General features: G+C 51.5%; 9 protein-coding genes across 10 annotated transcripts; 5 read left to right on the top strand and 4 right to left on the bottom strand.

Moving 5' to 3' along the window:
* The first annotated feature begins 3695 nt into the window (after positions 1 to 3695).
* Positions 3696 to 6644, top strand: PV05_07499 (uncharacterized protein). Its single transcript, XM_013460327.1, has 2 exons — positions 3696 to 5994; positions 6045 to 6644. The coding sequence occupies exons 1-2, from the start codon at positions 3815 to 3817 to the stop codon at positions 6130 to 6132; spliced, it is 2268 nt and encodes a 755-aa protein (XP_013315781.1). The 5' UTR covers positions 3696 to 3814; the 3' UTR covers positions 6133 to 6644.
* Positions 6645 to 6728: 84 nt separating this feature from the next.
* On the top strand, positions 6729 to 9896 carry PV05_07498 (uncharacterized protein). Its single transcript, XM_013460326.1, has one exon. It carries the CDS (start codon positions 7226 to 7228, stop codon positions 9653 to 9655), a length of 2430 nt encoding a protein of 809 aa, XP_013315780.1. The 5' UTR covers positions 6729 to 7225; the 3' UTR covers positions 9656 to 9896.
* PV05_07497 lies at positions 9744 to 13125 on the bottom strand. Of its 2 annotated transcripts, XM_013460324.1 has the most exons (4): positions 13007 to 13125; positions 12810 to 12954; positions 12381 to 12758; positions 9744 to 11990 (listed from the first exon to the last, which is right to left on the bottom strand). In XM_013460324.1, the coding sequence occupies exons 1-4, from the start codon at positions 13022 to 13024 to the stop codon at positions 10069 to 10071; spliced, it is 2463 nt and encodes an 820-aa protein (XP_013315778.1). In that variant the 5' UTR covers positions 13025 to 13125; the 3' UTR covers positions 9744 to 10068. The 2 variants fall into 2 exon arrangements, with proteins under 2 accessions (XP_013315778.1, XP_013315779.1); XM_013460325.1 differs by having other exon boundaries at positions 9744 to 12758.
* A 212-nt stretch (positions 13126 to 13337) lies between these two features.
* PV05_07496 (cysteine desulfurase) lies at positions 13338 to 15256 on the bottom strand. Its single transcript, XM_013460323.1, has one exon. The coding sequence runs from the start codon at positions 14865 to 14867 to the stop codon at positions 13608 to 13610; it is 1260 nt and encodes a 419-aa protein (XP_013315777.1). The 5' UTR covers positions 14868 to 15256; the 3' UTR covers positions 13338 to 13607.
* A 1013-nt stretch (positions 15257 to 16269) lies between these two features.
* Positions 16270 to 16857, bottom strand: PV05_07495 (uncharacterized protein; the record flags this gene model as incomplete). The annotated part of the gene is made up of 3 exons (XM_013460322.1): positions 16270 to 16466; positions 16532 to 16780; positions 16830 to 16857. The coding sequence occupies 3 exons, from the start codon at positions 16855 to 16857 to the stop codon at positions 16270 to 16272; spliced, it is 474 nt and encodes a 157-aa protein (XP_013315776.1).
* A 959-nt stretch (positions 16858 to 17816) lies between these two features.
* On the top strand, positions 17817 to 18957 carry PV05_07494 (uncharacterized protein; the record flags this gene model as incomplete). The annotated part of the gene is made up of 3 exons (XM_013460321.1): positions 17817 to 17847; positions 17906 to 18143; positions 18195 to 18957. 3 exons carry the CDS (start codon positions 17817 to 17819, stop codon positions 18955 to 18957), a joined length of 1032 nt encoding a protein of 343 aa, XP_013315775.1.
* Positions 18958 to 19398: 441 nt separating this feature from the next.
* PV05_07493 (uncharacterized protein) lies at positions 19399 to 20664 on the top strand (the record flags this gene model as incomplete). Its single annotated transcript, XM_013460320.1, has 2 exons — positions 19399 to 19660; positions 20177 to 20664. The coding sequence occupies 2 exons, from the start codon at positions 19399 to 19401 to the stop codon at positions 20662 to 20664; spliced, it is 750 nt and encodes a 249-aa protein (XP_013315774.1).
* Positions 20665 to 21042: 378 nt separating this feature from the next.
* PV05_07492 (uncharacterized protein) lies at positions 21043 to 24834 on the bottom strand. The gene is made up of 5 exons (XM_013460319.1): positions 24538 to 24834; positions 24374 to 24483; positions 24020 to 24324; positions 23658 to 23961; positions 21043 to 23608 (listed from the first exon to the last, which is right to left on the bottom strand). The coding sequence occupies exons 1-5, from the start codon at positions 24579 to 24581 to the stop codon at positions 21570 to 21572; spliced, it is 2802 nt and encodes a 933-aa protein (XP_013315773.1). The 5' UTR covers positions 24582 to 24834; the 3' UTR covers positions 21043 to 21569.
* A 192-nt stretch (positions 24835 to 25026) lies between these two features.
* Positions 25027 to 26511, top strand: PV05_07491 (uncharacterized protein). Its single transcript, XM_013460318.1, has 3 exons — positions 25027 to 25313; positions 25363 to 25686; positions 25739 to 26511. Exons 1-3 carry the CDS (start codon positions 25187 to 25189, stop codon positions 26491 to 26493), a joined length of 1206 nt encoding a protein of 401 aa, XP_013315772.1. The 5' UTR covers positions 25027 to 25186; the 3' UTR covers positions 26494 to 26511.
* The last annotated feature ends 290 nt before the right edge of the window (positions 26512 to 26801 follow it).

Here is a 26801-nt window from a genome sequence, read left to right as displayed (position 1 = left end):
CCTAGACTCCGGCGTGGGAGAATCCTTTCTCAGAACCGCCGTCGGATTTACAAAATGCTTGTTTGCTTTTCGGTCCATTTCAGCTGTTTTGGCCACTGATCTCAGGACAACATCATTGACAATCTGACAGCTAATAATTGTGCTTTGAATGGTCCAGTAAGCTGCTGGCGCAGGAATCCTGACTTCGGGATCTACCAGACGAGTTGGTCAGAACTACTCGTACTCGTTGTTCACCACGAAAACTACAGATTTGGCCTTGCGTCGATGGGACTCTCCATTCCAAGGACCCTTGAGCTAACCATGGGTTTCGCAGTGGGTCGGCCGGAAAGCCTAAACAATGCCTGCTGTAGGTGGCTGCCAATTGGACATCAGGGCCTGACTCGTCAGTCTCGGTTCCGCCCACTCCTTCTTCGTTCTGCAGGGCTCCCCTTCCTCGAAGAACCAAGACTAATCGTAATATTGTGGTTGCGGTACGCCCCCTGGGCACCATCGTGATCCCGAAATGTGGCAGGTTTCGGTCATGTTCGGCGTGTGCTTATTGCTGGCCACACCGAGGCTCCTGCATATGACGACAGTCTCCCTGTTGCTGAACATTTGCAAGCTGTTCTCGGCGTACTCGAAACGCTCTCGAATACATGGATGGAATGTTACACCGCATTTCGGCACTATGATAGAGCCTCGAGCCTCCTCCGGTGGCGTCACGTGGCAAGCTGCGCCCGCGGGCTTCGAGAAGCAGTGCGTGGATACTGTTTCTCGGGCCATCGGCTGTGATGTGGGATTCATGATCCGCCAGACCCATGATGGATGCAGAACGCATATCTCAATTAATCTCTTAGGATGAAACACGCGAGTCGACCCTGTCTTCGAAACACCACGACAATCATCGCTCCAAAGGTGCTGTGAGATACAAAATCAAGATGTGATCACTATTCGATCACGGTGATGCAAGCGATGGACGGCCAGACGAGTTGCTAGCCTAGGCGAGGTGCCGGATTTGTTGATCACCACGCAGCTAAGCTATAGGCGTGGCTCAGGCTTGGCCTAGCGAGCCTCGTCCGCGCGATATTCTTCCCTGGGTTCGCCCCCATTCGCCTTGTCTGGTGGGTGTCTGGCAGCCCCAAGCTCGCTCTCCAGCAATGTTAACTTACCGCTGTCATTCTTCACCGATAGATCTGAAGCATGCTCCGTACTGAGATGTCAAACAAGTGCCAGATGCCACGTCATGTTCTTTGCTTCACACTTGCAGTTAATCTCAACTGCTATTCGATCTTCACCAACTTGATCATCGATTTCGGATACTAGCTGATATAGCTCCCTCTCTTGCGAGCTTGTTAGCCGATCGAAGTATGATGATATCGTGCACGTCATCCATGTCGGCAGTTTTGCAAGTTCATGACTTGGAAGATACCGAGTACTTTGTTACAACAATGAATACTGTCGAAGATGAAGGGATGCTTGGCTGCGTCGCGAGTAGATTTGTTTCCGTGGCTTCAATGTGGCCCGCTTCAGTGTTAACGAGACAAATCGCTCAACAGCGGTCCCATACTCGTAGAGGCGAACGAGGCTGGGGCCCATCAGGCCTTTCCCGGAACCTATGACTAAGAGTTTCCCACCAAATGCAGGTACGGGCCAGTGCACTGGGACAGTTGCCGAGAAAAGTCGAAGGCATCTCGCTGCGACATGTGTGGACATGTTACTCAGTATCCGTGACTGCCGCATCACGGCTCTCTGCGTCGACGGCATCTAACGCAGTATATTCGTACCTCTTCTGCTTTGCTGCGATATACGAAACATTCAGGCTCAGACTCAGTCTTTTCAACTCCCTCGCAAGAGAAAGAGCACCTTGTGACCATTGACCACCCCATGCACTGCTGCAGTGTGCTCCAGACCCTTTTCGGTACAAGTATTATTTGCTCACTAATTGTCGAACGACTCCAGCTCCGGTGGAACCGAGATGGAGCCTGTCGGACCAGTGCTTTTAAAACAATCAATTCTATCGTACTCCGTACAAGGCTGCGCCTTTTCATTTCGAGGCCTAGCTCGTAGCTCGTAGTTCGTAGCTCCAATCCCAACATTTGGTGCTGCCAAGGTAGTCGGGCAGGGTTGCCGAACTTTCGTACGTGGCACTGACAGCCTTGGGATACACATGTCGACATACTCTGACTGATGAAAACATGGGTATACCGAAAACATGGGCATTATTTGGCCACTTGATCTCTTTTCGACTTCGGAACTACCCCCCAGCATCCCTGTTGTCAAATCCACATGCATCGGAGATAGTTCGTCGATCGGTGCCACCAACGTACACTCAACGCGCTTCTAATGCAGCCGGTCACGACGACGTTCATGAACCGACCAGACACCCCAGGTACCTCTGTAAGTCAATGAGCAGAGCCGCAACCTTCGTAGGACCATACACAGTATTTGTACTGTGTTGCAGCACGCCCATTCACGACGTCGTGCGAGGTCTACACAGTATCCTGAGTATCCTGAGTATCCCCTGGTTCACTTGTCGATGGACCGGCACAGACTCTAGATCGCCGTCTGTGGAATCTGGGAAGCAGGCAATTGCCGTTCTCCACGCAAGAGGCACGAGCCTACCATGATCCATCCGCTCCAGCCAACGTCGTGGCGATCTGTCGTCGACGAATATTGAGGTATCCCAAGTGAGTGGTGCCTGAAAGATGAATCCCCAGTTCAAAGTATAATATAACCTGCCAAGCACAGCCCTCGCCACCGTCTGATGAGCCGTTCACGCTGTTCTTCCCCTTCAGGCATTCTAGAATCTCATTACAGCTGGCCCACCATCTGCTATGGGTACTGTGGTAGACGTTGTTTACGTGCTGGGAACATGGGGTGAGGTGGCGTTGGACGAGGCAACTTCCTGAATGCTAGAGACACGCATCGTGGCAAGACCCTCGATTGCGCGTCGGGTCGGTCAGCAACTGGTCAGCCTTTGCTTCTGATGTCTTGGGATGAGCTGAGGTACTTGCACCCTGCATGTCGCTGAGATTAGCCAAGCACAGTGAACACCGTCCTAAGGCGAAAGCCAAATATCACAACGAGTAACGATCTGCTACCGACATTGCGGACGCCCCGGATTCAAAGCATGTGCTCAACAAACGAGTACAGTGTTGATACTTTCCTCGCGTTTTCCATGGGAACGAGATGATCTTCCCAGCTGAAATCAGCCAGAATACATCAAATTCGTACCATAACAGCATCAGACTGACAACTGTTCTAACCAGGGCATCTGCGTGCCATATTCTTAGGAAGAACTTTGTTCTTTCTTCAAATCACCCGAACGCAAGTCAATGTTCGCAACACGATCTCTCACCCGTCTTCGTGGCGCTGCATCAGGTATTCAAATCTTTGTAACTACCTAGGTAGTGTACCACACTCGTATGTAGTCCAGTTGTTTGAAATACAGTTGCCTGAAAAATATATGTTCTCCCCATTCGTCTCGGATATACACAAGCACTGAACAGAAGGGATGATTGTATTGAAAAGAGTAGAGGGCCTGCCTCAACGAAAGACTCTGACCCTGGAGTTGCGGTCTGTCTTTGTCCATCGTCTCTTCAGGTGAAAATGTTGGCGTCACCCCGGAATATTTTCCATCGGGCTTGGCACTAATTCCCACACTGGAAACAGTCACCTTGAGATGGCAGTGGATAGCTCTGCATTCACCAGTCACTTGTGATATCAGGCATCACCTTCTGCTTCAGACTGGTTGGAACGGGTGTAGCCATCTTACAGCCCACTTGCACAAGGTTCGTTCGGAAGAAAAGAATATCATAGCAGTGTCAACGTCGCAATGACCGAAAAGTCCTCAGACCAGGCCGAGGCCTCGGTCAACGGTACTTCACACGTGAATGGCAGCACTACCGCGGACTCATCGTCAACAATGACACAGGCTCCGCCCTTAGTTAAACGCAAGGTCGATGACTTGGGTCTGACAGACTCGAAGTTGGATGCTCGAGACGACAAGCGCCGCAAGGGAACAGCACCAATCAAGCAGGAATATCTTCTCAAGTCGGACGATGTGGTAGAACCAAGACCTCCACGAGACGAGGCTGATGATGATGCTGCCGAAGCCTTTCATCACAAGGACAGACAACCTGCAACTCAAAGTCACAATTCCAGACCCAAACGACGTGAGAAGAAGCAGGGCCAGAACAAAGCTCGAGATTTTGGCAGTTCCAGAGACGAGGTGGGTTTGTGTTCTACTCGTGTCCACAGACCCGAACTCTCCCCCGATCCTTGCTCATACGGGGATAAATGCCGATTCGAGCACGATTTACGAAAATACTTGCAGGAATACAAACGACAAGACCTAAACACTTTCAACGGCCTTTGTCCTGTATGGCAGACGAAAGGCAGATGCCCTGCTGGTTGGAAGTGCCGTTTCGTTGGTTCTCATTCCAAGGAAGTGGAGCATGAAGGTGGTCGACGAGAATTGATCCTGTTGAATGATGAAACTAGAATGGCGCAATATGCTGCAACATCAACCGAGGAGGAAGAGGCTGGTGTAGCGAATATTCTCAGCACACAGCAACGGATCGACCTCACTAAGAAAAGAATTCAGACACCAAAATCAGAGGACTTCTTGAAATGGCTTGATTCTCAAGCCCAGAAGCCATCCGGCCAAGGCCGCAGACAGCAGGGTCAAGGCGGGCGGGCAAATGAGGCTCTTCGCAATTCGTCGTCACCAGAGCCCGAACCAGCACAGGACGAGAACAAAGGAAACGACCAAATGGATTCAAGAGCCTCGTTTATCGACACCCCATTACGACCTTCAGAGAAGCGCAGACTCTATTTTGGGATCGAAACACCTGTACTGGCACCGCTGACCACTCAAGGGAATCTGCCTTTCCGACGATTATGCACTTCATTGGGTGCAACTTTCACCTACTCTGAAATGGCAATGTCGTTACCACTGCTGCAAGGACAGAAGTCGGAATGGGCTCTTATCAAAGCACATGAATCAGAAGTGCAGCCACCCACATTCTCGCTCAAGAATGGTCAGAATATTGTATATGACTACGACCAAAACAAGGATCTCTGCTTCGGTGCTCAGATTGCCGCCAACAAACCATGGTTGGCCATCAAAGCTACCGAGGTCTTGACCACACTGCTCCCCAAAGGTCTACGTGTGGTTGATCTTAATGTGGGCTGTCCGATCGATCTGGTCTACCGAGAAGGTGCCGGCTCAGCTCTGATGGATACCCCCCCTAAATTGGAAAAGATGCTTCGAGGCATGAACGCTGTTTCAGGCGAGACACCCGTCACAGTCAAGATTCGTACCGGCACACGAGACAAACAACCGACAGCGCAGAAGTTGGTGGAGAGACTTGTCTTGGGGGCCGGGCAGAGTGAAGGCAATCCCTCTGGTGTGGCAGCGATCACTCTGCATGGCAGATCGAGACAGCAAAGATACTCGCGCTCGGCGGACTGGGACTACATCACAGAAACAGCGAATCTGATCAGGAAGTTGAGCACAAAAGCGGACAGCTTGACTGACACTGTTCACGAACCCGATGAGAGAGATCTGCCAAATGGACACAACAATTCAAGGCATGGCAAGGTGTTCTTCATCGGAAATGGCGACGTTTATTCTCATGAGCATTACTATGACCACATCGAACATGCGAAGGTTGACGGCGTAATGGCGGCTAGAGGAGCACTGATTAAGCCATGGCTTTTTGAGGAAATCGCAGCAGGCCAGTACCTCGACAAGTCGTCCTCTGAACGATTGCAAATCGTCGAGAATTTCTGTCGCTACGGATTAGAAGCATGGGGCAGCGATGAGATTGGAGTGGGCCAAACTCGAAGATTCCTGCTCGAGTGGCTGAGTTTTGCTTGTCGTTATGTGCCGGTTGGCTTGCTGGAATATCTGCCTCCCAACATCCAGGATCGACCTCCTCGGTACAAGGGCAGGGATGAGTTGGAGACCCTGATGGCTAGCGACAACTACAAGGACTGGATCAAGCTCAGGTGAGGACTGCGTCGAATGGCTTGTGCATCGAGACTAACCTGCATTACAGCGAGATGTTTCTAGGCCCTGCGCACAAGGATTTCCAATTTGTGCCCAAGCACAAATCGAATGCCTACGAAATCGAAGCAGAAGGATGAAAAAACGGCGCAAGATGACAGTGTTGAACATGCCAGACAAGCGGTGATGAACCCATCTCAACCAGCTCTCGACGGGGAATTGATGACAGAGGCAACCGACTCAGACCGTGGCTGTGAAGATGTCTGCCACAAGCTTTGTACGAGATGCAGGCAGCTTGGAGCTTAGCATTTTCCAGCCTAGTGGTCAAAGAAGACTACTTTGTCCAGTAACTCCAACACGCTGATGCATGCTTCCTGCTCGGGATTCAGACCTACCAGTTCAACTGAGCATACCAGCGTCGCCTGGAACAGTTCCATACAGTATTCCTCCTGGTCTTGTTGATGCAGCTGCATGTCAGCGTATTTGTCATTGTGAGTAGAGACATCATGACACGTAGCTGCGCCCGTCAGAAGCTTAAGATCTGGTGAAGGATCATCTAAGTATTGTGCTGTTGTATTGCAGCACGTGAAGATCTGGGTTCTGATACAAAACCATCCCGCCGTCTCCAGTGCCTCGGCATCTGGGGTGGACGTCGACGGGCATAACTTAGTGAGCCTCGGATCGAACTGACTCGATCTCCTGCTTCGTATCGCGTATTGCGTATCATTCATTCCTCCCCAGATGTTCTGTGCTTCTGTTTCTCTTCACTCATTGAGCAACACATTCACTGGTGCTGCTCGGCGTTTTGATCCTAGACTTCTATCCCACCGGATACAGTTGTCAGGCTGTCAGCAGTAATCAGCAGTGAGCAGGGATATACGAGACTTGCGATCCTTTCGTGGGGTCGTCTGAAACCCCAGGATTCGACCATCCTTTCACACATCCGAGCTTACACTCCCTATTAGATCCAGTGTTTTCCTGGCTATCTCGTCCTGGGGTCTACGTCTTCAGTCATTCCCTCTGCAAGCGGTGTTGTGTTTCTGTTACTGCTCAAGCATGCCATCTCGAGCTTGTTCCTCCTCAAAACCTGTGAGCTGGAGTCACGACGAAGCTGCTTGTTAGGACTCTCTACACCAATCTCTGCACTGTACACACATGTCTCCGTCCTGGATATTCACCTGATATCAGCGAAATCGATTTAGAAGGCCACATTGCCTGTTAAAGCCAGACATCATGTCTCAGATTGAGAATCTATCCAGCCTGGCCTCCCTTCCCTCTCCTCTCCCACCAGCCCCGGATGGAGAGATCTTAACCAAGGATCAATTCGACATTCTCTTTTCCATCTTGGAGGTCACTCTTCCCTCCATATCCGCGGGCTCCAATGGCAAGAAGACTGTATCATCCACGGAGCTGGATACCGCCATTTCTCGACTCCGACCCTATCTCCCAGACGGAGCACCCGATGATGTTGCTCGAGCATATCTCTCCGAGGACATCACCTCCGACCCAGCCTTCCGAGAAATCCTCATTCGCAAACTCAAGCTCTTCATCCCTCCCTCCGACAGCCGAGGCCTGGGCTTCATCCTCTCCGCGCTCAACACCACAGTCGGTTCATACGTGCTCACAGGCTACTCGTCCCCCATCCACACCCATGATCTCGCAACCCGTACGCACATCGTCCACAGCTGGGCCTCGGTGCGCCTCCCACTATTACGTGGCATCTACCGCTCAATGAACGGCCTGGCGCGCATGAGCTGGATCGCCACATCCCCTACCCTCCTACAAATACTCGATTTTCCCTCCATCCCCAAACACATCGAACGCAACGACAGCTACGCCTTCGCCTTTCACGACTTCACATCGGCTTCCACACCAGCCACACTTTCCACCGACGTCGTCATCATCGGCTCCGGCTGCGGCGCCGGCGTCGTTGCTTCACACCTTTCCCGCGCGGGCCTGAAATGCCTCATCCTCGAAAAGTCCTACCACTTCCCCTCGACCCACTTCCCCATGTCGAGTTCGTCCGCGGGCGAACATCTGATGGAGAACGGCGGGATGATCACTTCCGACGACGCATCCACCATCGTCCTCGCGGGAAGCACCTTCGGCGGTGGCGGCACCGTCAATTGGTCGGCCTCGCTACAACCACAGTACGCCGTGCGGCAGGAATGGGCAACCTCCTCTGGCCTCCCCCACTTCCTCAGTCCCGAGTTCCAGGACTGTCTGGACACCGTGTGCGATAAAATGGGCGTCGCGCGCTCGACCGACCCGTCCGCCCTCGCGAACATCGAGCACAACTTTGCCAACACCACGCTGCTCGAAGGCGCCAGACGTCTGGGCATGGCGGTTGAAGTCGTACCCCAGAACACGGGTGCGTCCCGGCGTCACTGCTGCGGCTACTGCACGTACGGCTGCGCCAGCACGACCAAGCAAGGCCCGGCCAACTGCTGGTTTCCGGACGCCGCCCGGCACGGCGCCGAGTTCATCGAAGGCGCCTTCGTCGACGAGGTCATCATCGACCCCATCAGTAAAGTGGCCACAGGCGTCCGCGCGACATGGACACCTCGCGACGACCGCTCAACAACCCGGAGGTTACTCATCAACGCAGAACGAGTCATCCTCGCCGCGGGCACGCTCCATTCGCCCCTCGTCCTCCAACGCTCCGGCCTGAAGAACCCGCACATCGGATCGAACCTCCACCTGCACCCCACGGGCCAAGTATGGTCCGTCTGGCCGCACCGCGTCAACCCGTGGGAGGGCTCGATATTGACCGTCGCCGTAACCGACCTGGAGAACCGTGACGGCGCCCACCACGGCCCCAAGATCGAAGTCATCTGTTCAACCCCCGGTTTGGGACTCCTCGGTTTGCCATTCCGCACCACGACCAACAACCTCGACTTCGGCTCCAAAGACCGTAAAGAAGATTCCAAAGACTCCGAAGGAAGTACTTTCGCCCCGGCCATCGAATACAAACTCAACGCCGCCAAGCATGCATTCTCAACGGGCTTGGTCAGTATCACGCGCGACGCGGATACGGGCAAAGTATACATCGACCCGAAGGACCCCTCGCGGAAGAGGCCGCGCATCGCCTACACCCCGTCCTCACGGGACAGGAGACACATCCTCGAAGGCCAGATCGCCGGGGCGAGAATCAATTTCGTCATGGGCGCCAACGAGATCGACACAGGACACCCCGGCGTGAAGAGGTGGATTAGGCCTTCTATGCTGTCTACGTCCACGCTGTCGTCCTCGTCGTCGGCGGTCCGGGCGGAGGCGGAGGCGGCGCCGTCGCCGTTACAAACCAGCAACAAAGAATCCAGCGCATCCACCTCCACCTCCACCGATGAGGATGAGACATCGTTCGCCGCATGGCTCGACATCGTCCGCACGACGGGCCTGACAGCCCCCGACCCCTGCATGGTCGGCTCGGCGCACCAAATGGGCACGTGCCGGATGAGTCCGTCGCCCAAGACCGGCGTGGTGGATTCCCAGGGCAAAGTCTGGGGCGTGCAAGGTTTGTATGTCGCCGACGCCAGCGTCTTCCCATCTGCGAGCGGCGTGAACCCGATGATCACGAACATGGGTATTGCCGAGTGGATCTCGAGGGGGATCGTACGGGAATTGAAGGACGAGCACAAACCGAAGAGACCGTCGAAGCTATAGAATCCAAAGAGACCAGGAATTTTGGCACAAGGCTTCCAAGGACCCTGAAAAGGTACCCGTTCCACAGAATATAAAACTTTTTCGGGAAGCAGTTCGAAAATTCGCTTTCATTGAAGTCGCTCACGGACGTCCTATACGACACCCAGTGGACAAAACATAGTGCAGCTCTCCATTGGCCTCTCTCGGCTGAATCTGGATACCGATACCCGTTTCAGTACTCCTTCCCAAAACTGCCCCAGCTCATCCAAGAACGTGCTTTAGAGTCCAAAAAGCTTCAAAGTGTATGGCAATCGATGGCCCTTTCCCTAGTCGTGAGCGGTCATTTCATGAAGAAACACAAAGACGCCCGCTAAGACAACGCCAATCTCACAGTTCAAGCAGCTGACCTGCTTTCATCCCTTCAAGGCTTGATGTTACTTCCCACTCGTTCTCCTCGCCACGCCTATCCTCGTCCGGCTGACCTTGTCGGCAAACTTCAAACTCGTGATTGTTTCCGCAAGACACTTTTTCTCAGGTGCAACCATGACGAACATCAGAGTCTTGCTATTCCCTCCAAGACTGAATTGCAAGAGATACGTTAGCTTGCTGTTACGATATGGGATGTGTGCCCCTGCGGAGGTGCCAGTCGATGCGCCATTGACGCTACTGCGCCCGTTGAAGCCTCCAGTGGCTTGTTGTTGTCCCAAGGCTCCGATAACATCGCCAAGGCATGATAGAGACTTGTTGATGTTCTGAGTCTCTTTCAGACGAGCACCTTCGACCTGAGAGTGTGTTAAGCGTTCAGATCCGGCAAGATCGACCAGGTTAAGCGTCCCCTTGCATTTCTTGCCGGTAATTGAGTTGGACCCAGTCAACTTGAGAATAAAGACAGAGTGACTTCGGCTGCTTCGCTCGTTCGCTTTTGTGGCAGCAACCGATCTTCTCGACATTGCTTGGGATAGTATGCCCTCCACTTGCACTTGACTGGCGAGGGTCAGCGTCGTCACATCCGTTATAGTCGTTTCGCATGTTGCCATGTCATGCCGAATCTCATGTCTCTTGTTGGGCTTGTCGCTGTCACCATCATTTCCGAGCAGATCTCGCAGCTCTTCATTGTATACCTCAACAAAGCTGCCTTCCATAGTGTATTTCCACCCCCGGCTTTCAAGCTCTTTGCTTGTGCTATAGATCTGGCGCAGAGCTTGTGGGATCATACCGTCTTCCGACGACATTGTAAACGTCTTCCCAGATCCAGTCTGACCGTAAGCGAAGATGCACACGTTGTACCCATCAAGCGCCGACTGGATGAGTTGACTGATTTCCTCAAAGATCTCGACGTTGTTGCTCGCAGGGGCAAAGACTCGGTCGAAGGAGAATTGATGAGTCTTTGTGGTGACCTTTCCAAGGCTGCTTGTTTCTTCTGGACCTTTGACTTCGATGTCTTTAGGGTCTTCGTCGGTCTCGGGGAAGTTGAATTTGGCCGTCTCTTCTCCTTCAACTCCGTTCGAAGGTCGTACACGACAGAACACTCGAATATTGCCTTTGAGTTCTTGAACTTGATTATGCAACTTTCGGCGAAGCATTTCTTCCTTCCTAAGTTTCTCTTCACATTCCGTTGCTCTCTCAAGAGCCTCGTTCATCCTCTTTTCCATAGTTGCGTATGCTTCTGACTGAGATTTGCTGTCCGACTCAAGGTATTCGATCTTGGCCTGAAGTGCTTGTCGAGCGCTTTCCATCGCAGCTGCATTAGAGCCTGCCGAGCTCAAATTCTGTCGAAGGTCATCGTTGAGCATCTTCTCCCGCACGAGGTCTGCCTTCAATCGTTCAATCTCCATGCTGATGTTCCTGATTTCCTGCTCCTTGGCTTCGATGTCCATGTGATGTCTTTGCTTCTCCAGGGCTCCTTGAGTCGAAACTTGGCTCAGAGCTTGCAATCGCTGGGTTCGCTCGTTTTCAAGTTCTTCTTCCAATCTCTTCTTCAACTCCCGCATTTCCGCTCTGTGATCTTCCTTGAGACGCTCCGTATCTTGACGATGTAATTGACGAATGGTTTCAAACTCGATGCGATGTTGACGCTTGATGTCTTCGACCTCTTCTTCGTTGTCTCGTTGGAGTTCATGCTTTGATCTCTCGGCAGCTTCAAGGCGGAATTTTGTTGTTTCTAGTTCGCATCTAAGAGATATTATGTTCTCGGTTATCTCTTTCCGTTCCTGTTCCAAGTTGGCAATGGTCGACTTGTACGCATGACTGGCTTCTTTCGCTTCTACATTATCGTCCATTGCTTGTTTGTAGTGCTTGCATACATCCTCATACATTCTTTCCATGTTGCTGTACTGTTCCTCGGGATCCCAGACCTCTAGATCAGAATACTTGGTCAGCTTGAGTCCTGTCTTGTTTTTGCAAGGAGACGGAGTGGGCTTAGGAAAAGGCGGAGGACTGAAGGCGGGCTTTTCTCGAAATTTCGAGACTCGTGGTGATGGCAGAGGTAGCTTTGAGGGACTGTCTGGCCGAGCCCTGGGCTTGGGAGTCTCCGGGCACAACGAAAGCTCTGCCATACGTGTGGTGATTGAAAAGGTCCTCGACATTTCTCGACGAATTGGCCGCGGACCTATGAGAGGGCCAGCAGCTCTTATGGATGAGAAGCTGCGAGTGTCTCTCTTGGGAAAAACCATGATTGCGTTCCTCATCGGATGCATTGGGGCACGGGCAGCGAAGTTCAGCGGGGCAATGGGAGTATCAACCATACGTTTATTATTAGGGTCTTCCTGGGTCTCTCCACGGGTATCCATCGACGTAGCAGGCCTCGGGTTGGCCGAGCGTGTTCCTCTCTCTTTAGCAAGTGACGACTTCGGTCGGGCAAGGTTCGAGGTGGGCCGAACTGCTGGTGGCCGGATGGCGCTGCCCACGCTCATTGAGAACGAAGAGGCCGTCGAGTTCGAGGTGTTCCTCGATTGGGAAGAATTGCTTCTGTATGACTGGGAGAATGAGGACGGATTGCGGGAATGGACGGCGGCCATGACAGCAGAGTTGACTGGTGCATTGGACCTCGGAGCAGCAGGTGTAGCTTTGATCGGTTCGCCAGCGCGTTCAGCGAGAGTCTTTCTCTTCGAGGCTGGTTCGGGTACTGTGTCCATATTCAGCATCTTTCCTTGTCTTTCCAGGGACCAAGACGAACAGTTCGATCCTTGTCGTTTGTGGTTCGTGAAACCAGGAGGAGGCATAGCGCTGCGTGAGTTGTTGGCTGAGGCACTCAGCTCTGTGAGCTGCTTTTGAGGCGATGGCTGCCCATAGCGAGTGGGCTGTGGTAGTTGAGAGACAAACTGCGAATTCATGGTCAACAGAGCGAGCCTGAGATTAGGGGTGTCAGCGTACATTCTCTGTGTCGGCCATGATGAAAAGGTCGACTTGTTGTTGATGAAGGGGAGCCGCTTAGCGACATCTAAGCACCATTGCCGCTTCACTTGTGGTTTCCAATCTTGTGAAGATGCTGGTTGAGGTGGTTGTTGGCGAACGATGTTGTTAGCGACCGGAAAGAGTTAGCGATAAACATTGGTGTGAAATTTGGCCAATCAGAGTTGGCTGACACTAGAAGGCGAGAAGGCTCACGAAGAGTCAAGATCACGATAACGAACCACGAACCACGAACCACGAACCACGAACCATCATTCTTGACAACAACTTCTTTCAAGATTTATCTAAGAAAGGAGGGTTATGCTGCTCAAATGGTCGCCAGTATCATCATCAAGTTGGCTCTCATCTCTATCAGCAACTATATGTCGCAATCTGCACCAAGAGAACAACGAAAGGCCGAAACTCTTCGTGACGCTCTTTGTTGCACTTGAGACATGCCTATCACGTTGTTCATCGATCAAACAACTGAATGTGGCAGTGTTCGTCAACGCCTCGAGACGTCTCAGAAGGGAAATAGTAGCAAGGCTCAAATTCGAAAGATCCTCCCAGCAGCTGACTCGCACTACCAGTCGGCAACGGTTTTCCTTCCCGGATCATCAACATCCTTTCCAGCCCCTTCGGCAATAACTTCATCCAACACTTTGACGAAGCCCTTTGCTTCTTCAGCGGTGTTATAATGCAACAACGAACACCTCACCACACCGTCATCTCCATCCGGGATACCAAGGACCCTCTCACAAAGCCTCTTGCTATAAAAATGCCCATTCCGGCAGCCAAAGTTGGACCTGGCCTCAATCGCGTCGATAATCCCTAGAGAACTCTGCCCTTTCACCTTGAAGCTGATAACCGGCACGCGGAGCTTTCTATCCGACGAAGGCTCTCCGTAGATCTTGATCTGATCCGGCTTCGACCTTAGGTAGGAGAGTAATATCTCCTGGATCTCCTGCTCCTGTTGGGTTATTGCGTCCCAGCCGATCTTATTAATGTACTCGACAACTCTTGGAACAGCCTGGGTACACTCATAATTCGCTGCAGCAAGGCCGAGCATTTCCTCCAACGTATCTCCAGGTTTGAAGTAGTGCCCTAGACTCTGCAATTCTTTCTGTGCTTTCTCGCTGACATACAGCATTGAGATATGCGGCCCGTAAACTTTATACCATGAAAACGAGTAGAAGTCCACGCCAAACGCCTTAACATCGATGGCCGCATGGGGAGCGTACGCGACTGCATCGACGCAGAACAGAGTATTTGGATTTGTCTCATGTATGACCTTCGATAGCGCTGCAACGTCCGTGATTGTGCCCAAGATGTTCGAGGTATGTGTGCAGCAAACCAGGCGCGTTTTGGGTGTCAACAACGCCTTTAAATCTTCAGACTCCAGCTTAGGGTTCGAATTGGCGTTCTTGGTCGGAATCCACCATTTGACGGTCAGTCCTTTCCATTCAGCAAGTTGGACCCATGGCGCCAAATTGGCCTCATGGTCAAGGTTCGAGAGGATAATTTCCGAACCAGACTCGATCTTCAATGCAATTGAGAGATTTCGGAATAGTTGTGTCGTCGAGGGACCAAAGACAACTTCCTTGGGTGAGGCGTTGATGTACTTTGCCCCCGCAATGTGACCTTCATTGAACTTGTTTGTTGATTCCTGGGATATGGGATACGAAGCGCCAAGTTGAACGTTGGTGGAGGAAAGGTAGCTAGATATGGCATCTATGACTGTTTTAAGAACCTGTGCGCCTCCAGCGTTGTCCATGAAGACTTGCTTCTGTGCCAGTGCGGGAAACTGAGCCCTAACGGCGGCAACGTTCAGTTCGGCCGGCATAGTGGTAAATTGAAGAAGTATTCTCTGACAAGGTGTTTAGGCTTTTCTCTGTACTTGCGGCTGCCCTTGACCGGCGTCGACAGTCGCTATAATGAGTGAAGTTCAGTCCAGCCAGCACGACATGAAGATGAGTCCTGGAGGCATGCCATGCTGAATGAGGAAGGTGGTCGACAGTTGGCCGATGGTTGGCCGATGGTGAAACTCCGCATCGCCTTGTGACGAGGAGGAGAAACAGTTTGACCGGAGTAGTTGATATTAGTAGTTGATATTAGTAGTTGATATTAGTAGTTGATCCTAGTATCCTCAGACCACACCCATCCCTTCACCATCTAGCACACGGGTATACAATGTCGAAGTGAAACACCGATCAATGATGACACGTTGAGTTCCTTTTGGAAACGACGTTTGGATGTCCTAATGTGAAAGGAGACCTCGAGCTTGGACCTCACCCAGGTATTTCCAACCATCCCGAAGCTTACAAACCAATGCTGATGCATGTGTCATGTCACTCGTCACCGCGAATATCAAGCCCACTTGAGGTACGGGAAACCCTCAACTTCGGCCAGTCCTCGCGACAACTATTAGTAAGACGAGCTCTGTTGCTGCTGCGGAGGACAATCATCATGGCCATTATGACTGCGGCAGATGCTTCCATTCCTGGCGAATGCGTTTTACCTAGAACATATAAAAGCACAAGCAAATGACACCTTTCCGTACCTCTAGCAAGCAATACAAGAACCTACCAGGGTAGCTCACTTCACACTTACGCCATCAAGATTGTTCTTTCAGAAGGGGTAAATCCAACCAGCAAACCGTGCATCATGTCCTCGATCAAGACGACCCAAATGACGCTGCATGTCACTATTCGCATCGATCCATCCAACATCGAGCCCTTCCTCAAAGCTCTACGACCATGCTGGGCTGCATGCCTCAAGGAGCCCGAGTGTATCTTTTTCGACGTCTACCATGACCCAAGCAATCCCGGAACGTTTCGGTTCGTCGAAGCCTGGACCAAAGATGAAGACTGGTTCCGTAAAAATCAACTCACCAAGTCTTATTACGACCCATATACGGCCATCACAAAACCCATGTGGGTTGCCGACAGAGAAATGGCCTTCTTCGAGAGAGTCGACGGATGGAGTTATGTGGATGACGTTTACCTTGCAAGTAGTGTTAAGTCCTGAAGACAAGGAGTATCCAGGGATGACCGGGAAATTTGGTGTGGCGCAGGGCCAGAGGAGGAGAGAAGGTCCTTCGATTGTGATGATCCAAAATCCTGTCATTGAGCCATACTAAACGTGCTTGAAGAGGTTGACGGGCTCCCAAAAGATATCCAGCCCCATGTAATCCATGCAATTTCTGGTCCTTGGGTGCTTCGGCTCCGATGATTTGTCCCCCATATTCATTTCTTTTGTGAATCTTGACCATCGCCCACCATATTCTTCTTCCATTTGATGAAGTCTTCATCTTTCTCTTCGCCCATATACTCTGCCCATGCCGAAAATTCCTTGTTCGTCTTCGGCTTCAATACATTTTTCGAAGGCGGGCCCGTGCCTTTGGTCTGGGATGATTTCGAGTGTTGCTGATTGTGGTTGTCGCCTTCTTCTGTCAGAATCGGGGCTTCTTGTGACGAAGAGCTTGAAGGGTGTCTTACCCATCCTTACTGGAGATCAATAATGCTGATGTAATCTCCGGTTTCTTTGTTGGAGGTCCTTGGAATCTGGTTCCCGGTGGGTTCTTCATAGATCCGTGCGAAGCTGCTTTGTGCTTCGTAATGCTTGAGATCTGGTTTGTGGGACGTCGTCTCCACTGACTCTGCGTGCGCGGATGCTCGTGGGAAGGATCTGTTGGAAAGAGTAGCAGAGGGCTAGAACCTGGCAGACTCAAAGAGCAATTCGAGTGAATGAAAGACACTGCCTGGGTAGCATATTCACATCTTCGCTCCAGTTGGTTTGAACTTACGGAGATATCCATGCTGCACACTTGCCATGGCCGCTTCGAGATTGCCATTAGAAAGTGACTTCCTCTGCAAACGATTCAATACACTGTGGTGACTGTAAGGAGGGGTTGAGCGAAGGTGAATAACACCGCTCGAATTGCGGGTAGCGTGAGCCCCCCTGTTGAGCGTTCTTCACATGCCAACATCAGGCTAGATACGTGGTCATGCAAGGCTCGCAAGGCGTTGGAAGCAGTGGGCCAACAGGAACAATTCCCTGATCATGTTGACCCTGGCGTCTGTTGGTGGTTGCATGATACGACCAGGAAACAAGGGCTTTTAACAGACCCATCACCCTTGCACATTCACTTCTTTCGTGCTTCCGGAAGTGCCGCTGGTCTTGGTCTTTCGTTCCTTACATGGAGGTATAATTCGTTACCCGCCAAGCTCGAAAGATCGAGAGCCTCATGCCATCACATGCTGCCACAGTACTCGTACCACGGTAGACGAGGGAGGACCGTGAATTTCTTACCTATCGAGATGGAAGGCGAGCATGGTCAGTGCCAAGGCTATTAGGTAGAAAGGCCTAGTCAGCCCAAACGATGCCGTCATGAAAGTCGTGAGCATGTGAAAATCTTTCCTTCTCTTCTTCTCGGCAGAAGCACTTCTCTTCCACTCGTGAAGCAGCCATCGAACCCCCAGCGAGGTCTCTGGATGGAGTCCTCCAAAAAAGCATTCGTGGACCATACCTAATGAATCTTAGATCCGCCACTGTAACACGCGATTGTTCTCCAACTCTGGCCATTTACCCAACTGCGAATACTCTTACGATGTACCGGTAGCTCGCCTGCGCTGATTCCTTTGTCCACTCAGAGTGATTGAGCAAATGACTTTTCGGCCTGATATAACGACTGTTGTTGCCGTCATGCACTGATTTCCACCTCGACTTTACCATATCTGACACCGAGTCTCTGTCTTTGCGACCTTACTGCGGTACCACTCACCGGCCCACCATGGAGAAGTTTTCGCAGTTTCGTGACAAAGGTATTTCGCTACAAGCGAGCATCAGACCATACGCAGATAGGCTGACCCGATCATATAGGCTCCGGTATTGCTCCATTTCTTCCTATCCCTCACGAGTCGGCCGGGATCGCTCTGCCATTTCATACCTTCCTATTCGTCTGCCGTGTACCACTACTCCTTATGTTCGCACTGTCATATTTCCTGGTTCTACAATGGATGCCTATCGGTGTTCTCGGAAGAAAAGCGTCGTTATGGTGTATATTAGGCATACCTGGGATATGGTGGATCGATCTGCAAATTGACGGTGTGAAGAAAGGGTATGCACGAAGAGCTGAACATATTCAAAGGCACGTGCTGATATACCACAGATCGTTGGCAAAGAATAGCGCCAGAATACCTCAAGCTGGCTCAGTTATAGCCTCTTCTTGTGCCTCGCCTATCGATGCTCTATATTTGGCTGCCATATTCGATCCAATTTACGCTGCGAGTTATCCAACCACCAGGCTTGTTGAGCCGATATCTCTCTTCACCGCCGTCTGCCGGTCTCTCACACATCCAAAAGTGAATCCGCCCGAGAAGGCGAAATTGGTCGACATTGAGACATTGCTCAAAAAGAACCCCAACAGCATTCTCGTGGTCTTTCCCGAATGTACCACTTCCAACGGAAGAGGCATCTTGCCCATGAGTCCGAGTCTTCTGACGACACCGCCAAGAACCAAGGTCTTTCCTGTCAGCTTAAGATATACTCCAGCGGACGTTACGACGCCTATTCCACACGCATATTTCACCTTTTTGTGGAACCTCTGCAGTAAACCAAGCCACTGCATACGCATACGAATTGCCGAGGCTGTGTACAATACATCCAAAAGGAGCCCGGAACCAGCAGTCGCAAAGGTTTCATCATATACCACGAATTATCTGGATTCTTTAGCTTCAGACAGTGCGGCAAGTGATGCGGACACCCTTGTCGGCAGTGAAGATTCAGAAGGTCCCATCACCAAGGAAGAAAGAGCATTTCTAGACAAGATTGCCGAGGCATTGGCTAGACTTGGCCGGGTCAAGCGGGTGGGACTGGGAGTCAAGGATAAGATTGAATTTGTGGCCATGTGGACGAAATCCCGGAGAAGATGAAGTTTTGAGGATTGACCATGATTTCGTTAGCGGCATATCTGCAAGGCTGGCAAGGGAAAGTTCAAAATTCGAATTCGAAGAGGGAGTAATGAATGATAAAGCAGTTCAGAAGAATTCGGAAAATTGATGTTGAGTGCCAGAAGAGCGAAAGAGCTCAGTTGGCTTGACTGCTGTCATTCTCAGTTGGCACATTGCCCAATTTACGAACCTCCGGCCTGTGCGTCTGCAACACCAGACTACCTCTTGAACGATCATCTCTAGCAACGCGACACGCGAGAAGATACTCAGCATTGCACAGACGGTAGCATCATCGATCGTCTTCTGTCCTCCCACTTGCCAGATCGTGTATCATTTCAAAATCTACGCACAGAAGTCGCTACTGACTAGTGTTGAAGCCCCTTCGACACCAGGAATTTCCCATCACCAGCTCAATACCTAACAATGTCTTCACCACAATATTCCAGGTCACGGCCTCAAACGAGCAATTCGAAAACACTAGTCTCGCTGCTCGCCATCCTGCTCGCGCCTCAACTTGCTCACGCAGCCACACAACTCAGTTTCTTCGAGCACAGTTCATGCAACGCGGGCACATCATTTCAGTCATACGATGACCCGAATGCTCTACAGGCAGATACTTCATGTCATCAGCTGCCTAATGGCACGGTCGCGCTATATGTGCATCAGATCGACGATGGTTGTACATGTAAGTATTCTTTTCTTTTGCCGTTGCAATTTCTCGCTCAAAATCCAACATTGGAAGCTACGCGTGCTCCGACTCGATGAATGTGAGCACCGCTAGGCACCTCTCCTCTGGCTCCTCCATTCTATATCCTTGAGAGCCAATGCACATCAGACTTTAAAGCCTTCCCAAACAGACCTCCACATCCCAAGCACCTGAAATCTGCGTCCATCATCTTCACCATTCTCCCATCATCCCTCCACCTCCAAGCAGGTTCAGCTCGATGGTCTTCATGGTCTGAGCTGGTGTCCTCTGCTGTCCATCCCATCTGCCTGGTTGCGGAGCTGTATGATCACTATCTTTCTGCCCCTGTTCATCATCCGCTCTTCCTTCTTGGTCACCGATCTCCTCCTCTCCACCATCGAGCCTTCTCATCACACCGCCCGCCTTCCACGCCCTATCAAGCTCCAGCAGCTCCCTAGCTATCTCGATGCAGTTATATCAACCACGGTGTCAAAATAACTAAACGTCTCCTCACAGTGCGAACTTACCTCTCCACCTCATGCGATCCCGCCCAATCCTCTCTTTCCGGCCTCCTCATCCCGGTGGGCAACTGCTTCTACGTCGAGGAAGGCACCACTCTAGGCTCATGGCGCGCCGACTGTGCGGGTGTGGACTACTCCTCCACAAACGGCCTGGACACAGGGAACTCGTACACGAACCACGCCAACGACGGCGGCGATACTGTTTACTCGGCACTGGTGACGGCGACGGGAGCGGTGACTCTGACGGCCTCATCAGCCACAACCTCAACTGAATCGGCCGCGGCGACCACAGGTACGAGTGTAGTGCAAGCGGATGCGACTTCGACGGCGGGCTCGAGCGCAAGTATGACCGACGCTGCTACGACGACCACGACGGGAGCGGTGACGTCAGAGACGGCGAGTAGCGGTGCTGAGAACGTGAGAAGGGGCGCACTTGTAATGGCTACCTTGGGCGTTGTTGCGGTCCTGGTGTCTCTGTACTAGACTTGGTCTTAAAGGGAGGAACCGGAGCATAACTAGACGAGGCTGCCCTCTACAGTAGCTGAGTTGATTCAGTGGGCAGCGGAGGGGGGGTCTCAAGTATAATATTGCTATGAGCAAAACAGTGAGATTCCTTACTTAGCTGCATCGTCATGGTGGTGCGTGGCGAACTGAAGTCGCTTCTCCCAAGCGTGGTGTCATATCGACTCTTAAAGCTCTTTCTTACTCCGGGGAAGCGAAGGTCAGACGTACTATCTACCTAGTCGATACGGTGAGAATTGCCCGATCAAGCCCTAGAATCGACAGGAAACGCCTTGCCTAGAAGCATACGTAGGTACGTAGAATACCGAAGCCCAAGAAGCGACCATTTTAATGTCCGATGTGATTAGAGATATATTTGAACAAGAACCTCTCGCAGCTGCTGGTCTCGAGCGGCGACGACAATCAAGACACTCCGTGCTCCTCCCAACGACGTCACAATTCTACTTTTCCACCGAGCTCGTTCAGTAACAGTTCTTTTTCTCTTTTCTCTTTTCCCTTTTCCCTTTTCCCTTTTCAGTCCAGTTCCCTCGTTGTCCCTTTAAGTAGGTAGTCTTTCTCCAGCACCTAGGTAATGAAAACAAGTCGTTTCTTCAGTACAATTCTCAGCATCGCTCAAGCAAGGACCAAGTCAAGTACAGGCAAATGCGATTTCGCTTCCAGTCCTTCAAGGTTTTGCAAGTAGAGCAAACGCCAACTTTCCCAGCAATGATGGAATCGGTATCAACATCACAAGCCAAAAAGTCATCCGACCCATCCATTCCAGTACAGCAAACTGCGCAGAATACGAGACCACCGTAGAATCAGCAACGGTGACTGTAACGCAGCGCCGAATCCCAAGGAGGAGACATAGTACGACGATGCAAGCGCTATCTCCATCTCGCACTTGCCCTCTCGCCCTCCACCAATCCTCTCTCCAACTCATCTTCATACTTGTACGTGACCCGCCTCGCTGATCCGCCGCCCTTGGCAGCGTTCTCTCGCCGCTGCTGCTCCTTGAGCATTCGTTCGCGATTCCTCGCCTCGCGCTCGAGCGTATGCGGGTCTTTCTCCGCCTCCGCGTTGCTGGCTCGCGCTGTGGCCGCCGGCGTTGTGGACGCGCTCGGTCGATGTGACGTCCGCTCGTTCGTGTTGGAAGCCGCTGCACTACCATCCTCTGTGTCGCGACGATGATCTTTCTTGTGTCGTCTTGAGCGGTGACGGGATTCTTGCTCCGGGTCTTCGTGCTCGTAATCATAATCGTAGTTGTAGTCCTTGCCCTCGTCGCGATGGCGATCGTGGCGGGAACGTTTGCGGTCGCGATCCTTGTCTCTGTCTCGATCACGAGACTTGTCGTCCCGGTCTCGATCTTTGTCGCGTCGGTCTCGGTCTCGGTCCCGCTCCCGCTCCCGGTCATCATGTTTTGATGACTTGCTGCTTCGATGCTTGCTCCTGCTTTCAGCATAATAATCATCTCGAGCCGATCGAGTCGAGTCATCATGATCTTCCATTTCGTGGTCGCCATTGGCATCCGCTTCTTCATAACGCTTGGATCGCGACGATCTATATTTCGACGACTTGTCTTTGTCGCCTCGACTTCGATGCGATGCTTTTCGGTCAGCCGAGTCAGATCGCGAGGGTTCTTGCTCGTCTCCATCATATTCGTCGTATGTTGTGCGTTTTGTTTTCCGATATCTTTTGTCGTTGTCGCGAGCATCGTAGTATTCTTGCTCGTCATTTTCCTGCCTGGAGTTGGCATAGCTGTCTTGTCTCGACTGTCTCCTCGACCGATCACCATCTGCAACGTCTGCGTCTCGATTTGGGACGGTCTCACCGTCACGGGATTCTGATCGCCGAGCTTGTGTCATCGACGCTCTGCCCATAATCTGGAAGCCAGTCCCCGAGGCGCGGGATTCTGGTCTTGAAGGAGGTGCCGGGGCCGCAGGAGGCTCACGCATCGCTCTAGGACCAGTTGGCGCACCTACAACACCCACCCCTTTTGGCTCAACAGGTGGTGTGAATGGCTTTACAGATGAAGCGAGATGACCGTTCGGCATGGAAATTGATCCACGTCCACGGGATGAAAATCTACCATGGCCTCGACCGCCATATTGCGCCGATGGGCCTAATGGTGCAGACGGCGGCGGCATGGGCCCGTTGAGATCTTCACCGTATGCTTCGGGCACCTGCCTGGCCTGGTCAACACCATTCAAGTCTCGATCAGTCTCGGTCGTCAGCACAATCGACTCAATCTGTGCGAATTTCTCAACTTGAGCTTCGTCCCCGTCTTCGTTCTTCTCGTCAGGCTCATTGCCTACCGAGACGTTGTCAGCCGTGGCTGCAGCCTCATCCGCAGCTTTCTTGTCCTCGACTACAGTCTTCTGATAGTCATCCCCAAGCGCTTCTTGGACCTCTTCTTGACCACCAGGCGCGAATTCGTCATCGTCGTGTGTCGTGTCCTCGGTCACGCTGAACGCTTTCTGTTCGCTCATCGTGCCGTTGGGACGACCTTCGCCCGTTTGAGGTCGCAAATTCTGCTGTTCCGGTCCGTTGTAGTATCCCTGCTGGTGATATTGAGAATGTTGCTGGAAATTACCACGACCTCTACCATAACCACCGCGGCCGCGGCCACGGCCACGGCCGTAACCACGACCATAGTAACCACTTTGGAAATCACCATTGGAGTTTGCTTGTTGGAAGTTGCCAGTATTGAAACCATAGTTGGAACCAAAGTCACCGCCCATGGCATTCGGGAATGCATTTGCATTATTATTCTGCCACATACTGTTTTGGTTATTCCAGAGCATGCCTTGGTTTGGATTGAAATTCATTCCCATGTTCATAGCATTCATTCCAGTCATGCCACCATTTGAAACCCCAAACCCGCCAAACATGCCGGTTGACATTGAATTCACACCCATAGGCATTCCTATTGTTGTCAGGACAGGTCCTCAAAGATTGTTTCCTGATTTACTCACCCATCATTGGATTGAAACCACCCATTCCGTTGGCCGCCATCATCTGCATCATTTGATTCATGTCCATGTTGTTGAATCCATTCGTCGTGTGCGAAAAGTCCATGCCGCCCATGCCGCCGAAGGCCGAGCTGGACTGGTCGCGTGCTTGCGCTTTTGGTCCAGAGGGAGGAGCGGATTGATCAATGGGAGTGACTTCACCACTCTTTACTGGCTGTAGGGGTATTTCTCGATGGTCATCATCTAGATCGACGTGGATTTCGATGTCATCGTCCAGATGTTCGGCTGCTTCTTCAATGTCGTGGTCCTAGAGCATAGTCAGATACGGTGACGGGCAACCCAAGTGCAGCTAAGACTGAATTTACCTCTATTGAAGGCTGTACATCACCAGCAGTGATCCTTTCGTCTTCATCCACGGCTTGCTCAATGTTGGCTTCAGCTGTCGTTTCTTCCTCTTGACCTTCCCCATTCACGCTCTCCTGTACCATATCTGTGGGAGGAACTTCATCTGTTGTAACGGCCTTGGCTTGCTCGTCTGATTTGATCTTCTCCTGCGTTTTCAACCAGGACTTGACCGTGTTCCGCATCGGTCTATGTGGTTTACAGGTGTCGGTAGTGAAGGGTTTATGATCGCATTTTGGACAGCTGGTGTCGCAAGCCCGAATGAAACCTGCCGTCTCGGATTAGATCCTCATTGGAACGTGTAGAGAACAACTAACATGACTCGCAGATGGACTCGTCACAACATGATGCTTTGTAAGCGTTTATGTTGAAATTGTGACAGGCAGCGCAGTGAAGTTTCTCTGGCACTTTTTCCAAAAGCAGGGAACTATAATTATTAGCCAACTGAATAGTCGAAGATCAAGACTCCAGAAGGACCTACTTGGCGAGCTCGACCAAAGATGCGTCTAAGGTTACCGAAGCCATTTCGAAATGTGGCCGAATGGTACAGGTTTGTTGGTCGAAGAAAACCGAGTGTCGAGGGATCTGGTAGAAACGAAAGCAGGGTGTTCGTGATCAAACGCCATTACCCGACATTCAGCACAACATTAACTGTTGCCATGGAAGATGTAAGAAAGGGTTCGACAATCAGATAGCAAGAAACGGTGTTGGCATGTTAACAGTTATAGAAGGATTCGTCGCAGTGCATCCCGATGGAAAGCGCAGTTTGCAAAAGGCCTTTCTTTTACAGCGCGAGGCCCAGCCCAGCCTTACTATGGTAATTTAGTCGCCGAGATCTCCAACATTTCGTCTCGCAGGCTAGTTCTTATTTGGCCTAGTCAACTTCGCAACATGCGAGTACTGTGTACATCCAAAGCGGTGATGAGATCACCAAGTCGCTGTTCATCATTTGAAAAAATATCAAAATAAATAGACTCTTATTTAGTTCTGTCGTTCTTGAGGGCCAGGGGAGTTCCTGCTTCTATCCACGTGTCTCTTGCGGTGCTTTGTCTACCGCTGTTCCAATTATCGCTGCCTTATATGATCATATAATACTCGATGATTGAATCCAAAATACAAGCCAGAGAGCGATGATACTCGGTCCAATAAATGGAGTCGACTGCCTGGCCTTTGTGGTCTTCTTGGTTCCTCAGTTGATTTACCAGGTGGACTTGTCTGAACTCTTCTTTGTGCTCCTAAAAGTCATCCCATTTCTAGGTATGGCGACAGCTTACCGTGGTCATCAGAGTACTCACCTGTGGCGCAGTCTTCCAACTGCCATATCAACTCTTTCACGAGCGATACTTTACCAAGCATGAGAAGCAGTCGCCGTTCACACAGCATGCCAGCCTCTTCCAGGATGTGGTCATCCGTTGTGTTCGGTACGCCTTCGCTTATATCCCAGCCAGCGTAGGAAGGGTATTTTTCTCTAAACAGGTGGCCTATCCGTTCTTTCGGTTCCGTCTCTTGCGACATGGTTACCTGCATTGTCCTACATTCTACCGAGAAATCGCCAGGTATGGTGCCAGAGGACTCTGGATTGTCGACGATCCCAACACTGACCCTGACGTTATCATTTATTATGCCCATGGTGAGTAGCATCCACGCGCATGCCGATCAGACTGAGTGAATGACACTTGCAGGTGGCGGATTCTCCATGGGCTCGGCGTACTTTTATATGGAGTTTCTGATGGCCTGGGCAACGCGGCTGAAGGAGAGAGGGTTCAAGAACCCTGCGGTGTTCGCATTGGAATATACGCTCGTTCCGGATGCTCAGTGGCCGACTCAATATAATGAGACTCGTGCTGGGTACACGTTCTTGCGAGAAACATTCGGGGATGATTCGGCAGCAAAGATTTGCGTGAGTGGGGACTCTGCTGGAGCCACGCTCATTCTGAGCATGTTATTGCAACCTGGGCATCTGGAACAAGATCCTCAATTTCAATCGCTGCATCGGCCAGGACTCGCCATACTCTTGTCCCCTTGGACACACCTGGTGTCAGACTTGAATCGGAACACACGAAGCGACTATCTGGACAAGAACAGCCTGCACATGTATGCAAGACAGTATGCAGGAGAGGCATGCACATCAGACAGTGTAATAACACCAGGGTTGAACACTGGACGTTGGAAACAGGCATCGCCGCTCAATGGTTATCGCATCATATATGGCGCGGAGGAGGTGTTTGGTCCTGGCATTCAGGACATGGTCCATCACATGAAAGACAACGGAGCTGTGGTGAAGGCCTCGGAGCTTGAAGCAGGTATTCATGCCTGGCCGGTGGTGAATTTGTTTCTGGGTGAAAGTCGGGAGGAGAGACTGCAAGGTCTGGATATCATGACTGATTTTGTCATGTCATCGAGTCTGGCCTCGAGTATAGAGAGGTTGAAGAGTTAGTACTCCATCAAAATTATGATAGCCATCAGATTAGATCAAGTTTAAAGGGCTTTCATTGATGACTTCCCGGCTGCGGAACGAACGACGATCACAGTATCGAAGATACTGGGCTGTCGCGTCGCGATATTGTCCCAGGAAGTCATCTCCAGCTTGCTCTGTCATCACTTGGCTTCAAGGAGGCCATAATGTCAGGCCGAGAAGTTGCGGATAGAAATTCGATGAGGCCGTCACTTTATGATGGCGCCCCGCGGCGTAGGGGGCATGGGTTGTGGTTTCTGCAAAATCAGGCTGGACTGATGTACAACATA

Source organism: Exophiala xenobiotica (assembly GCF_000835505.1).
Source record: "Exophiala xenobiotica strain CBS 118157 unplaced genomic scaffold supercont1.4, whole genome shotgun sequence".
NCBI lineage: Eukaryota > Fungi > Ascomycota > Eurotiomycetes > Chaetothyriales > Herpotrichiellaceae > Exophiala > Exophiala xenobiotica.
Note: the sequence above shows the minus strand (reverse complement) of the source record. Positions and strands in the feature narration are given on the sequence as shown.